Source organism: Mustelus asterias, chromosome 12 (genome assembly GCF_964213995.1).
Source record: "Mustelus asterias chromosome 12, sMusAst1.hap1.1, whole genome shotgun sequence".
Classification (NCBI taxonomy): Eukaryota; Metazoa; Chordata; class Chondrichthyes; order Carcharhiniformes; family Triakidae; genus Mustelus; species Mustelus asterias.
This window is the reverse complement of record NC_135812.1, coordinates 63,068,982-63,083,672: the sequence shown is the minus strand read 5'-3', so window position 1 is coordinate 63,083,672 and position 14,691 is coordinate 63,068,982. Positions and strand designations below refer to the sequence as shown.

The 14,691-nt window shown below is 39.4% G+C and overlaps 1 protein-coding gene across 4 annotated transcripts in view; it reads left to right on the top strand.

Moving 5' to 3' along the window:
* Positions 1-14,691, top strand: part of LOC144501524 (splicing factor U2AF 65 kDa subunit-like) — a 43,998-nt gene that overhangs the window by 13,054 nt on the left and 16,253 nt on the right. The window contains exons 2-7 of one of the 4 annotated variants that reach the window (XM_078225345.1): positions 243-408; positions 3,001-3,104; positions 3,236-3,387; positions 5,155-5,271; positions 8,556-8,661; positions 10,432-10,511. In XM_078225345.1, the coding sequence (XP_078081471.1) occupies positions 243-408; positions 3,001-3,104; positions 3,236-3,387; positions 5,155-5,271; positions 8,556-8,661; positions 10,432-10,511 (725 nt within the window). Of the gene's footprint in view, positions 1-242; positions 409-3,000; positions 3,105-3,235; positions 3,392-5,154; positions 5,272-8,555; positions 8,740-10,431; positions 10,512-14,691 lie in introns of all 4 variants that reach the window. The other 3 variants (XM_078225344.1, XM_078225342.1, XM_078225343.1) reach the window with 3 other exon arrangements.

Sequence of the window (14,691 nt, the reverse complement as noted above, 5' to 3'; positions counted from 1 at the left end):
TGGCAAATTTGCTAATCTTCCATTTTGCTGTGTGTGAGATCAGCTATTTTGGTACTTAAATTAAGTTTTGCCTCCAGTAGAGGCTACCCAAATTCAGAATTCCACCCACAAGTGGAACTGGCTTTGGATGATGGTGTAAAACAGGCAATATTGGATTAGCTGCCCTACTTTTTTTGGAACATGCCAGGTTTTCTTTTTCCATTCAGCGAATTGATTGTAAATTTCATGGCCTTCATTTTTAGAACGGGAAAAGGAACGGCACAAGAAGAAAAGTCGAAGCGTTTCCAGAAGCAGAAGCCGGGACAAAAAACGGAGAAGTCGAAGCAGAGATAAGCGCAGCCGAAGTCGAGGAGGGCGAAGCAGAAGCAGGGATAAGCGAAGCACTTCCCGGGAACGGAAGCGTCACAGGTAACTTGCTGTTTCTTGATTGTTCACACCCCATGAATAACACTTGAAGAGTATTGAGTGTGCCGGCTGTAGCAGTGCTGACCATGGCTATGCCATCTTGAAGGGCACTTGGCAGAGGCCAGATGACTCCCAAGAAGGAAGGATAAATCATGAGATTTGTGCATTGGTGACAGCCATCACAGAGCAGCATGGAAGTGGACTGGAAACATGTCAGGTGGTGGCAGTGGATGATCCAGAGTGAAAACTGGAGGATTTGATTAGCTGACAATTTCTAGAAAAAGTCAGAACACAGGAAACTATTTGCAGTATATTTAGTTCTCTTTAATTGTGCCATTTGAGATTAAGATGGCTCACCACCAACTTCTCGAGGACAAATAGGAATGGGCAATAAATGCTGACCTAGTTAGTGAAGCCCTCATCCTGTTAAAGAGTCGTTATTTTGAATGTTCATGGTTGATTCAACTGATCTAATTAACACTCCTGCTAGAAAAGATACCTGTTTGCCCGTCATTTTCTTCCTTTCTGTCCAAAAGGTGCAAACTCATAGTGGTGGACAGCGCCACACTGTACTCTGGTTCAAAGGCTAAACACTACTGAGAGGAGGCAACACAGTCGAGCTGAATTGTTCTCAGCACTCAACGCCAGTACAGAGTGTTTCTCTTTATGCACATCAATTTCCATTGCATCATCACTCAAACATGTGCATATATATTTATAGGACTAGCTCTTCTGAGCATTATTTCAACAAACTGGATAGTTATCCAGTGGGTTGTCTGCATCTTCTCCAGTCTTTAGTTTTTGATTACACCGGAGCCAAAACAGAATGCCACTCCTACAGACGTTCTTCTTTGGACAAATCTAGAAAGAATTTCCATGTGATTGGGCAATTTGTTCATCCTTCAGAATATGTTCTCTTCTTGAAAGAAAAAAAATCTGCTGCTGACCACTATCTTCAGGTTTACAGTCCTAAGGATGGCCATATAGCCTGTCATATCTGCACTAGTACTTGAAGTTCCATTCTGCTGTCCTTTTCCCCATACCTTTTTAAACTTGTTTCTGTCTGGAGGCAACCATATCATCCCAAGATTTAAAGTAGTGGCTCTAAGAGCAGAATGGGTTAAGAATTCTGGAAAGTTAGGAAAACTTGGGTTTCTGTCTCATGGATTGAATCCCTTTTTTAAAATACTTTTCCAATTCAATCAAATCAAGTCCGAATCATAGTCTCAACAAGTTGAGACATTTCCGATCCAGGCTGACAAGACAGGGCATGCAATCCTATACCCTGTCTTGGGCCTGATCTACATGAGCCAAGCTGATTGGAGGAGGCGGAGAATTCCTCCTCCAAGGCTTGATCTCATTTGCATCTTAGCCAAAAGGCCGAGGTACCGCTTTTAAAAATTGCTTCATATGAAACATATGAAGTTTATAATGTGACCCAATGACCACTACCAAGTGCAGCATCAGCAGACTACACTTGATCTTAGCCAAAAGGCCGAGAAGCGATAACAGCACAAAGCAGGCTACTAACCTTGACAAAATGTTATGCTGTAGTCCAGAAAGAATTAATGTACATCAAGGTGAATGATATGACATGTACCTGTACACTAAGGGCTGGTCCTCCTGGGCACTGGTGTCAAAATCAAGTCAATAGTTTCCTTACTCCGTGACAACATGACAGCTTACTCCCAGTCAATTCTTAGTGTGTCCTGATGTTCTGGGAGATGAAAGCAACTTGCACCATCTTGAATTCAGTGGTGAACCTGTTAACAAAGTGGCAGTTGATCATTTAGTTATTACAGGTATAGTTCAGAGGCTGCATAGTCTTTGTAGAAATAGGTACTTTGGGTAAATAGAGGAATTACAGAAGACTGACAGATAAAAGACTCAAGATAGTTGTTCAGTTTTTGACCAGGTAATGGTCCTGACTCCACCACCTTTCTGTAATGTTTGAGGATGTCCAAGTAGGAAATGAGAGCTGTAGCCCTAAGGGAGAAAAAATTGAGCAAGTACTATTGAGAAACTGAGAGGACTGATACAATCCTCACTGCACCTGTTCTCTTTTTCAATCACTTTCAATGAGAACAAGTCAAGGTATTGGGAATTCTGGAGAAGAAATGGAACATCTGGCTAAAACCTATGGCAGAAGAACTCTGCAGGATAACCACATGGCACATCATATTAAAACACTTTTTACTTTTAAAATCCATCTGCTCTTATGAAAATTAAACTCCAGATATGATGCTGCCAAATGTAGAAGAATCAACCTTAGTCAACATAAGGTGCTGTGTACACCAGAGATTCCATGATGCCAGCCTGCCCTTCCCCTGTAAGGTGCATTCTGTTGATAGCTTAGCTGTTTCTCTGGGGCAGAGGTTTGCCAGGATCCAAACATTTATGTTGCTTGTAGGGCAGTCTCTCACTGGATCCAATAAGTTTTTTTATGATCTACCCTTCTGTAGTATGTGATGAATTTTTCAAATCACAGATAAAATTATCCTACCTGGGTGCGAAATAACTTTTGATGTTTCAGTAGCATACATTTCTCTTTGAAAGCATTACATTTTGCAAGTTTTGTTTGCTTTCTCCCTACAGTCGGTCTCCCCGTCGCTCTCGCAGAAAGAAGCCCTACAGATACTGGGATGTGCCTCCTCCAGGCTTTGAGCACATTACCCCAATGCAGTACAAGGCAATGCAAGGTAGATTCTTCCAATTTATTATGTTGCATTTAATGAAAACTAGATCTGGCTGTTGTAGTGTTGCTCTTCAGTGAACATATCCATATTGCACTAAGAAAAAGAATCTGTGTGTCTCCCTCTGTTTTCCTTAGCTGCTGGTCAGATCCCTGCTACAGCACTGTTGGCGACTTCCACAGTAGGTGGTGTGACGATCACACCAACACAGGTTCCTATCATTGGTAGCCAAATGACCAGGCAAGCCAGACGACTGTATGTTGGTAACATACCCTTTGGTGTCACAGAGGCAAGTGCAAAGTTTCGAAATGTATTTTATTGTCCTTGTGTTGGTTTGACTTAATGACACAACAACAACCAATCTAATTAAAATGATTGAAAGAAAAGATCGGGTAGATGGGTCAAAGCACTGGGAATTCTAGAGAAGAAATGGATCATCTAGCTAAAAATCATTACGTGTGTGCTTGCCTTCCCATTTTCAAAATGAATGGTGGGAGAGATGGTAGATACTGTGTTTCAGGGTTACAAGCACAGGAGTTGGAAAATCCCAGTCTGTACTGGTTTTGCAGCTAAGAAGGAGAATAAAGTTTATGCTTCATGGTTTCCTGATTTTATTGGGTTTAAATTGGATGAAAATGTGCAACAATAAAAACCATTGCAAACGAAGGAAGACGTGCATTCTTATAGTGCCTTTCATGACTTCAGGACATCTCAAAATACTTTCTTTTGAACTTGAATCGCTGTTGTAATGTGGAAACATAACTGCCGATTTGTACACAGCAAAGTATTCTTTGTGAGATAAATGTCTGCCAGGGCGCAAGGTTAATTTCCCTGTTCTTCGAATAGTGCCATGGGATCTTTTGCATCCAGTTGACGGCTGGCAAAGCTTCAGATCAGCATCTCCTCATCCAAAAGCCAATGGTTGTAATGTCACAGCACTCCTAGTATGGCACTGCAGTGTCAGCCTCGATTACTTGCTCAAGTCTCGAGTTAGGCTTGAATCTATGTTAGCTCAGATGTGTGTGTTACTATTGAGCAAAGGCTTACACTTGGAGGAGATGAAGGTAGAAACAATAATGGATACAAGGAAGGAATTCCAAAGTATGGAGTCAATGCTGCCTGAAGACACACATAAGACAAAAAGTTGGGACAGAGACAGAAAAGGCCAGAGTCAGAGGAGTGAAGAGTTCAGACCATGGACGAGGTTTAGAGTTGTGGAGAAACAAGGCCAGAAAGGGAATAAGAATTTTAAATGAAGACTTAGCATGCCAGAAATCGGATGTGAGCAGAATTAGCAAGGTATAGAGATTGCTATATCCTCCATGGGTCAGTGTCTTAATAATTCTGTCTTCAAAAAATTATTGCTGTGTTGTTTATGGGAATAAGATGTGTCCGGATTAACAACATCTAAAGACAGTATTAATAATTCTATTTAACTGTTTACAAGCATGGGGCTTTTTGGATTTTGTAACATTTTTGGCTACCCCCATCCCCCCCAAAATTTAATGGGTCAGTGTACCATGCAATGTGACATTGAGCTAATTAGAATTGATATTTGAATCTTTAGGCTCAATAATGTAAAATTCAGCTGTGGTTTATTTTGTGATTGCTGTACAACAACTTTTGCCAGAAGTGAGCATGTGTCTGTTGCCAGCATTCTTCCTCTGATCAAATAGACCTTTCAATGCTCAGAGCCAAGGTGAACACGTGGAAAGCAGTCATAAAACCATATTAAAAATTTTCCCCCATAGCATCTTTGATAAGGTAGAGAGACAGGAACAACAATTTGAGCTGTTTTTATGACCTTCTGTAAATAGCAATGCCTCTCTTTCTCCCCCCAGCCATAATCATTTGTGTAACATGTTTGCAGATTGTCAGAAGAACTAACTTTGATAATGGTTCTTGTGTGGGTAGGATTGTATGGGTTTAATAGAAAACAGCTGTTAACTGTTGTCTGTTTAAGCATGTCGGTATGGGGAAAAGTGCATGCATTTGTGATACAGCGGTGCTCAATTGCAGATTTTAAAGTGTCTATGAATACCCTTTATTCCTTTAGGAAGCCATGGCAGATTTCTTTAATGCTCAGATGCGCCTTGCTGGGTTGTCACAGGCTCCAGGGAACCCTGTACTGGCTGTGCAAATCAACCAAGATAAAAACTTTGCTTTTCTCGAGGTAAGCCTGTGTCCTCCATTTCTATCCAATTATTTCTGAAACAAATATTTGTCCAGACTTCTTCGCTTTGAAGGGCAAGTTGTTGGATGCTTGGACTGAACATAAAATGTGTGCTCGTCCAGGGATCATTGATAGGATCTTTATTTTGAAGTGAAGATTTGCCATCAAATAGATAGTTCCTTGTGCACTGCCTTTGGTTAATCCTTCTGAAGGCATGTGCATCTCAAAATATAGAATAATATTTATTTGAAAAGTTAAGACCGTAATCTAATTGAATGGTTGAACTGAATTTGTAAACTGACTTTGAACTTGACAGTTTAGGCCATAATTGGGCGTGTCATTCAACATGCATGCATTAATTACTGGAGGAAAATCTATAACTGATGAGAAGAATATTTGAATTAGTAACAGTTGTTGAAGGAACGCATTGTATTTTCTGCCTCTTGGTTAACTGCTTATAAAATGACTTCCTGTAATTTTTTTAAAAATTCTTATGTAAGAATTTCACCATTACCTGCCTTTAGTTGCTTAGGTTGAGTACATGTTTCCATTGGAGAAGATAGACAGACGATCTGCTTCCAAGTCTCTGGCAGTTGTTACAATTATGGGGTTTATAAGGATGTTATATTTTGAGATCCTGTCTTTAATTTAGGGTAAAATGAAAGGACAGAAATGACCTGTACTTTGCATCAGTATTCACAAAAGAGAAGGATGTGAATGTAGAAAGGAGGATGTTGACATTCTAGGACATATTGAGATAAAAAGGGAGGAGGTATTGGAGGTTTTGAAAAACATTAAGTGGACAAGTCCCCAGGGCCAGATAAGGTCAATCCCAGAAGACAGAGGCAAGAGAAGAAATTGCTGAGGCCTTGGCCAAAATCTTTGTATCCTCTTTAGCCAAGGGCGAGGTACCAGAGGATTGGAGAGTAGCTAACATCCTTCCTCTATTTAAGAAGGACAGAAGAGACAACCGGGAAATTATAGGCCTGTGAGCCTTACATCAGTGGTGGGAAAATTATTGGAGAACGTTCTTAGGGACAGGATATATTCATGTCTGGAAGAGAATAGGCTTATTAGCGATAGGCAGCATGGTTTTGTGAAGGGGAGGTCGTGTCTCACAAACTTGAGTTATTTTGAGACAAAAAAATGACCAGGGCAGTGGATGTTGTATACATGGACTTTAGTAAAGCCTTCGATAAGGTTTCTCATGGCAGGCTGATACAGAAGGTGAAGTCTTATGGGATCTGAGCTGGTAAAATGGATACAAACTGGCTTGGGTGTAGAAAGCAGAGAGTAGCAGTGGAAGGGTACTTTTCTAACTGCAGGTTTGTGACAAGCAGTGTTCCACAAGAATTAGTGCTGGGGCCTCTGTTGTTTGTAAGATATATAAATGATTTGGAGGAAAATGTAAATCGTCTGATTAGTAAATTTGCAGATGATACAAAAATTTGGGGGGGGTAGTGGATAGTGAGGAGGATTGTCAGAGGATACAGCAGGATATAAATTGGCTGGAGACCAGGACAGAAAGATGGCAGAATTTAACTTGGACGCATGTGAGGTGATGGATTTGGAAGGTCTACTACAGAAGGAAAGTATACAGTAAATAGTAGAGCCCTTAGAAATATTAGTATATAGAGGGATCTAGGCATGCAGGTCCACAGTTTCCTGAAGGTGGCATTTGATTGTTAAAGATTAAAGGGGGCCAAGATTTTTTACTGGGAAGAAGGTGTTAAAACTTTTGAGTCATTGGCGGCAGCCTGCGTGCTGCTATTCAGCTTGAGTCTCAAGTTCCAAAAAAAGTATTGAGAATGTTGAGTTATAAAAAGAAATCTGCAATTAAGAATCGAATAATGACCATGAAACCATTGTCGATTGTTGGAAAAACCCATCTGATTCACTAATAATGGGGCGGCACAGTAGCACAGTGGTTAGCACTGCTGCTTCACAGCTCCAGTGACCTGGGTTCGATTCCCGGCTTGGGTCACTGTCTGTGTGGAGTTTGCACGTTCTCCTCGTGTCTGCATGGGTTTTCTCCGGGTGCTCTGGTTTCCTCCCACAGTCCAAAGATGTGCGGGTTAGGTTGATTGGCCATGCTAAAAATTGCCCCTTAGAGTCCTGAGATGCGTAGGTTAGAGGGATTAGCGGGTAAATATGTAGGGATATGGGGGTAGGGCCTGGGTTGGATTGTAGTCGGTGCAGACTTGATGGGCCGAATGGCCTCCTTCTGCACTGTAGGGTTTCTATTAAAAAAAATTTGCCTTTCTAGCCTTAATGTGACTCCAGAGCCAGAGCAATGTGGTTGATTCTCCTTGGGCAAATAGGGTTGGGCAATAAATGCTGGCCAACCAGTGACACCCATGTACCACAAATGAATTTTAAAAAATAATTGTGCTTTAAACTGTCCATTTATTTCCAAGGACGAGGTGGTGGTGGTGGGGGGGGGGGGGATGGTCTTGAGGATAGCTAATCAACATTTCTTCTTGTGAATCACTTTGTCCATTGCCACAGAGATGGATTTTGGGTGCTATCTCTGAAAACTCAAGATAAAGTTAGCCTTCTAGAATCTGGGAGAGGGAAGGGAGCTACAAATTGCAAGATGCTGTGATTCACCAAGCTGGAATGTGGATGGGAGCTTGTGTTAGGTAGGATTAAAAAGACAATTTGTGAGGACTTAAAATTAGGCTAGTAGATTCGCTTAGCTTAAACTAGAAAGAGAGAACTTAACTGTGAAAGACAGTTCTGCGATTAAAAGTTTCCAGTTTGAGGGAGAAAAAAAGAACCGAAATAAACCCTCGCTACGAATTACCTTAGACTGGTTGCATGAGAATTGAATATCTACTTAATGGACAGTGTAAATTATATCTATGAAGTATGTTTATGGGTGTGCTAAATGTTTGGTCAATAGTGCTTTTAGTCTTTTGTTACAGTAACATGAAATTTTGTGTCATCCTTTCAGCTCTTAACTGGGAAGTTCAAATTTCTTTTAAAGTTATTGGTCTCTTAAAGCAATTATAACACGGTGTTGGTCTTGAATCGTTATGCAAGGAGTGGTTGAATTGCCTTCCAACTTCTACTTTCCCCTCCCTGTGTGAAAGTCACATCTTATTTAAATCTTGCCAGAGGACAGAGCTGCTGTTACAGCTTTGCCTTGAGTTTTGATTCAGTTAAGACCTGTTCCATCTAAAAGCATTTAAGCATTTTATGGGTCTGATTTATTGTCTGTTTGCTCTGCCTTTTTAAAAATATGGTATCTTTCATATTCTACTGTTGGTCTTTCTTCCTAGTTCCGTTCAGTTGATGAAACGACACAAGCCATGGCATTCGATGGCATCATCTTCCAGGGTCAGTCTTTGAAGATCCGACGTCCCCACGATTACCAACCTCTGCCAGGCATGTCTGAGCAACCTTCTTTCCATGTTCCAGGTCCGTCAAAAAATGCAACATCTGTGTGCTGGACTTCCTTTGCAGGTTTAAGTATACTGCATGCATCAGATGTAATGTCAGGTCACCAAAATGTTATTCACATCAGCTATTTGTTGACTAAAATTTTTAAAAAACGAAATATTTAAACATCTACAAAAACAAAATTGAAAACAAAATGCAGATACTATTTCAAACAAAATGCAAGGAAAGTCAGTGTCAGAACACGCACAACAGAATTATAATTCTGTGGCTGAAAAACTCAGGATGACATCTGACTCGGAATGTGTGAACACTCTGAGTTGCAACCTGATCTGAGGACTATTATATTGACATCAGAAATGACGTTAAAATGGGTCAGAAAATATTGTACCATGCGATTTTTGTTACCTAAAGTAACTTCAAATATGGGGGGGGGGGGGGTGGTTATTTCCAGTGGTGAAGAGTTAAGCTAAGATCTTTGAGTCTTGTCTTCCAAGGAAGCTGCTGACTCAGCCATCTTTCCATAGTGGAAGATGAACATTGTGTTCAAACTCATGTGCCTGCAACACTAGCAGCACTACAGTGTCACAAGGTGTTAAAACATTTGACTTAGATAAGTGAATGTGCATCTTTAGCTTAAGCAGAAACTTGGCAATCGTTTCACTAAGCCCCTATTATTACTTTGTTATATTAGATGTTGTAATATTAAGCAGAAAGTAAATTGAGCAGAGATTCAGTAATGATAGTCAATGGGTTCAGATAATGTTTAAACATAAAATTCATTGGCTTCCATTATTTAAGGTTTGAAATTTGGAAACAAAATGCTACTTTAGCTCTTGTTGGGCGTGGGGTGGTGGAGGAAATACACTTTATGAAAAGAATTCACCTTCACTTTGCTCTTTTTCTCTTTTTTGTTTTTTTCCTCTTGCCTTTTGAACATTTATTTTTTCCTGTTTCCTTTTGACATTTTCTCAATTTTTTTCTTCATTTTAATCTCTTCCATCCTCACCGGTTCTTAATCCCTGCAACTATTAAAAGTTCACTCACTTGTGGATTTTGGAAACCTGCAGAGTCTTTATGTTCCGGTTTGGAGCAGCTGGCGCAGCAAGATTCTACGCCAGCCTGGGAACGTGCGCATGTGACTAGGGCCACATTCGCAACACTGTAAGTCAGAAGGTTTTACCAGTTACGCTTCTGCTTTCCTCTGACCCATATGTGGCTTGCTTTTTTTTTAAACGAGGGGTGAGTTCATTCAAATTAAGGTACAGGAAGAAACTTCCAACATACAATGTTTTCCTAAGTGTTCAATATATATTTATATATATTTATCTTTTGTTCTCGGAGACAAAATATAATTAAGGTCCATTATCTGAACCCTTCCTTTGTCCCCTCCACAAATTTAAGATGGCTCAAGTCCCGGTGGTAGCACACATCATCCATAAGCATGATGGCATCGTCAAATCTGCAGTTGCACTCACATACCACGAGGAAACAGATCATCTCACTTCTAGGATATAGTTTCTGTGTATCTCATTGCAACATGTCTTCCTATCCATTAAATAGAAATCTCCATGGTGATTCAGACATTCTGAATCCCTTGCCTACCTCCCACCATGAGGTAAAATATTTTGTGTGATCCTGATATTTTTCCTTCCTTGATTTTTTTGTTAAATGTGCAACATAATGACCCATACTCCCACTAGCTTTTAGTCCAGGATGTTTATATTGCCATGTTTTGTTTCTCTTGTCTCTTTGTAGGTGTTGTCTCCACAGTGGTTCCGGATTCTCCACACAAGCTTTTCATTGGCGGTTTGCCCAATTACCTCAATGATGATCAGGTAGCTATGGATACAACCCACTCGGAGAAAGCTGACAAGTGTGGTCCTGCTCTTTCTCCTCATCAATTTCATATATCCAAAGCTGCATTGATTTATGCCACTGACCAAATACGGCAGGTCTGATAGTTGTGAAGCAGTTATTGACTGTTCAAGGTGTCAGCTTTCTCCAATGCAATTCCAAACTAATTTTTGAAGATGGCATTTTTTTTCTTTATCACTTATTGTTTTCAATGAACCAGTTAAATTGGACCAATCCTTATACTCAGGTGTTTTAAAATGAGATTTATGTATAAAATCCTTGTGAAAATCACTGAACAAGGAACATCTGTTGTTTCATGGTGAAGATGATGGGCGAATCGCATTGTTTCCTGTTTTGTAATCGATAATAGCGCATTTTTTCTTTTCTTTTGTCCCAATTTCTCCCCAAATCGTTTTTTTAATGTGAAAATGCTTGTGTGAAAATGCTGATCTAATAAAATGGCTGGTGGAGAATATGTTACCTAACATATAGAATCACCATTTTTGCTCAAGCAAATTTCACTAGCTTCCTTTTTCAGCAAGGGAATTAGCAACTCAAGCTGCTGAAGGGTGACAAAATGTCTTAAAGATCCAGATCTGCAATACCAGCATCACAAACAAAACAAGAAAGTGAAATCCGTTCTGTAGCAACATTACTGGAAGATACTTTGCATCTTAAGAGGGCCCTTCCTTCCCCTTTGCAGGAATTTGTTTTTTTTTACTTTAGGGCTCCTGAATTTGGCTTTGTTTTCCATTTCAGTATTTCAATTATTTGTAAATTAGTGCAGGTATTTTGAATCGTAGAACTTTCAGTTTTCCAACATGGCCTATTTTTCCAGTGGTAAAGCTTTTCGTTCTAGCCCCATTTTGTTTTCACAGCAGTTCAGTTTTTACAGGTTTTTAGATTCCTAAACCGTTCGGCACTTTAAGGTGAGATGCAATTACAGTCAATTTCTTTACTACCTTATGATATGTAGTGTTAAAAACACTTTGATAAATTTGTATAGTTCGAGCTTGGTTTTACTATAAAACTGCCCTGGAAGGATCATATCAGGTTGGCTTATTATTTTTATGAAATGATCTTGATCTGTATTTTTTTTTAAGTTAAACTAAAGAGATGGGTGGAGGGCACGCAGATTTTGGGCTACAACTTAACTGTTGGATCCGCTTGTACATACAGTACTGACCAATACACAGTTTTTATTTCCCAATTTAAAAAAAATACATCATTGACTTTAAATGTCTTTTAAATCTTTCCTCCCCCAGACTGGACTATCTGCAAATAAGTTTCCTGAAGATGAAACACAAAAAATATTTTGGACAATCTGAAAGAATAATTTAATGCATGGCTGAAGCACTAGACTTCAACTGTTGCAAGTAAATTCAAAGCAGAAAATAAAACTACTCCAGTGGCCGTACAGATTGACAAACTAATTATAACCACTAGTTATAAACCGATGATTTGAGAAGTTCTTGGGAAAGCTCAACCTTAAGTTCTTGTAGAAGTTATTGAGGTTTGCACTGTGACTGCATTATTTAAAAGAAACTTTGAATTTACTTTTCCATCTGTAAGTACTGGATCGCTGTTAATTTTGAGCCCTGATTTATGTGCCTTGCATGAATAAATTCATTTTACTGGATAGTTCAATTTTCACTTTTTAATAGGTTAATAGCAAACCTTTGCTTAAGGTGCACTTTCACTTCTTAATTCCATGCTAAATATTTTATAGATTCCAAATGTTAAAAACATGATATGATCCTTGGCAACACTTTATTTAATTTCTGTAGCTATCTATATTAGCTATCTTAACACTCACCTAAAACTGGGAAGGGGGAACAATTGGAGAAATTGATATTAATCTGTAATTGATATTCAGCATTAGAAAATCTGAAATGCACGGTTTAATGAGAACAGGGAGTTTTGTTTTCTAATTCTAAATTTGTGAGCCAGTGTTATACTGACTCCTTCCTTTGTAGTCACTGCTGGTTGATACTCATGGCTCTTTCATTTTTGTTCCCCCACTTTGTCCCCAGCTAGGGGCCTGTAAGATCGTAAGTCTTGGCGCATAGTTTGTTCAGTAGTACTGATCTACTGCTGCCATGCCAACCTGTAAGACAAGGCAAGTAAGAGCTCATGTCCCGCACTCGGATACCCTTGGAGCCAGCTGCTCTGCTCTGCCCTCAACTCTAGGACCTGCCCAGCCTTTCTGGGAGCATTCGCTGGCTTTGAGGGTAGACCTAAACAAAGAGAAAACAAATATAAACTTGTTTTTGGTACAAATGAATAAACCACTTTAAGTAGTGGTGTAAGTAGTCCGTATAGACCTATGATATGTGTCTGTAGGAGGTAAGACTTTTTTTTTCCCTTTTTTTTTCCAACTTTTCATATAGTCGAGGATTATTGGGAGAGACCTTTGAGCCTATAGTTTCTCAATTGCCTTTATTAACCCCTTGAGAACCACATTTATTTTATGCTGTTTGATTAGTAAGAATGCTTTCATCGCTTTCCAATCACTTTGAATCCTTAAAATGTCAAGGTTTGGAAACCACACAAACATTTCTTCATCTACAATAATACCATACAATTCCACAATTGAATCGGTGCAGATTGTCCTCAATGGGTTAATTTGAAGGCTGAAAAGACTTCAATATGCTTGTATGTTTAGAAAAATAACCCATGTCTGGAGTCCAGAGTTCTGAAAAATATACCTGGATTCTGTTGGTATTTTGGATACAGGATCCGCGAGATACGTGAACCCAAGTACACGATGGGAGTTAAAGTGTACGAATCCTAGTAAAGGGAATGCCTGATAAATGTTTGAATCTCTGTGCTTTCGACAGATTCAAAACAAATAAAGCCAAGCTTTAATGTATGCTTTGGGATAACAGGTTTCTTGAAATTTCTGGCAATTTACATATTGGTTCTGTAATTATCTTGCCCCTTAATTTCAAGTCTTTCTTCAAGAATTAAAGCAAAGGTGACAACCCTCTTGTTATCATGTAGTTTTGTTAAATGAAATTGAACCAGTTGTCCCTCGTCCATGACCATTTTCTTTAATCATGTAAATTTTTAAATGTAAGCTGGACAATTATGAAGAAACTTCCCTTTAAAGGTTGTCTCTGGTTCTGGATCAATGATCACATAGAAGGGAGATTCCTTCTTTTTAAAAGAAGCAAAGAGCTTGTATGTATGCAGTGATTGCCGGTTGGCACTTCGAAGTATTGTGCACTTTCTCAGTAGTGTCAAAGTCACCAATGTGGAAAGCAGCTTGGCAGCTTAAGCAGTCGAAGTGTCAGTATTCTAGTGGATGTTTGCTACTAGTCATCAACTAGTGGAAAACATATCAAAGGACACGTTTGCAAAGAAATTATAATGGTGCAAAAACTTAAGTGTAGTGATAAAAGGGGAGTTTACACTCTGAACCTATATTTGGATAATTAAAGGGCAGAGAGGGGGAAGAGTTTCAGGATAGTTTTCTTGATCCATATGTTTCTGGCCCATAAAGAAGGAGGCATTAGTGGATTTGATTTCGGGGAATGAAAGTACCGACATTTGGGCGATAGTGATTGTTGCATCATGTTTTAGATTAGCTGTAGAAAAGTCCAGGAACAATCTATAGTGAAATTACTTGATTGGAGGAAGGCCAATTTCATTGGGTTGCAAGTAGCTTTGATTCACTTAAATTGGACACGATTGACAGGCAAAACTGTAACGCAATAATAGGCTGCCTGTAAAGAGACTTTAAGGGGATGTAGACAAGCTGATAAAATGGGCAGGTACGTGGCAGATTAAATTCCATGCAGAGAAGTATGAAATGGTGCATTTTGGTAGCAAGATCAAGAAGACTCAATATAAACTAAAGGGTATAATTCTAAAATGGGTGCAGGAACAGCGATCTGGGGGGTATGTGCACAAATCATTAAAGGTGGTTGGACAGGCTGAGAAAGCAGTTGAAATGCATACAGGATCCTGAACTACTTCACTAGAGGCATACATAATTCATGATGAACCTTTAAAACATTGGTTTGGCCTCAACTGGCGTATTGTGCCCAATACAAGGCACCACGCTTTAGGAAGGATGTAAGATTTTAGAGAATCTGCACAAAATAAAGCTTTGAGAATGATTCCAGGAATATGAGATTTTAATTATGTGGATAGATT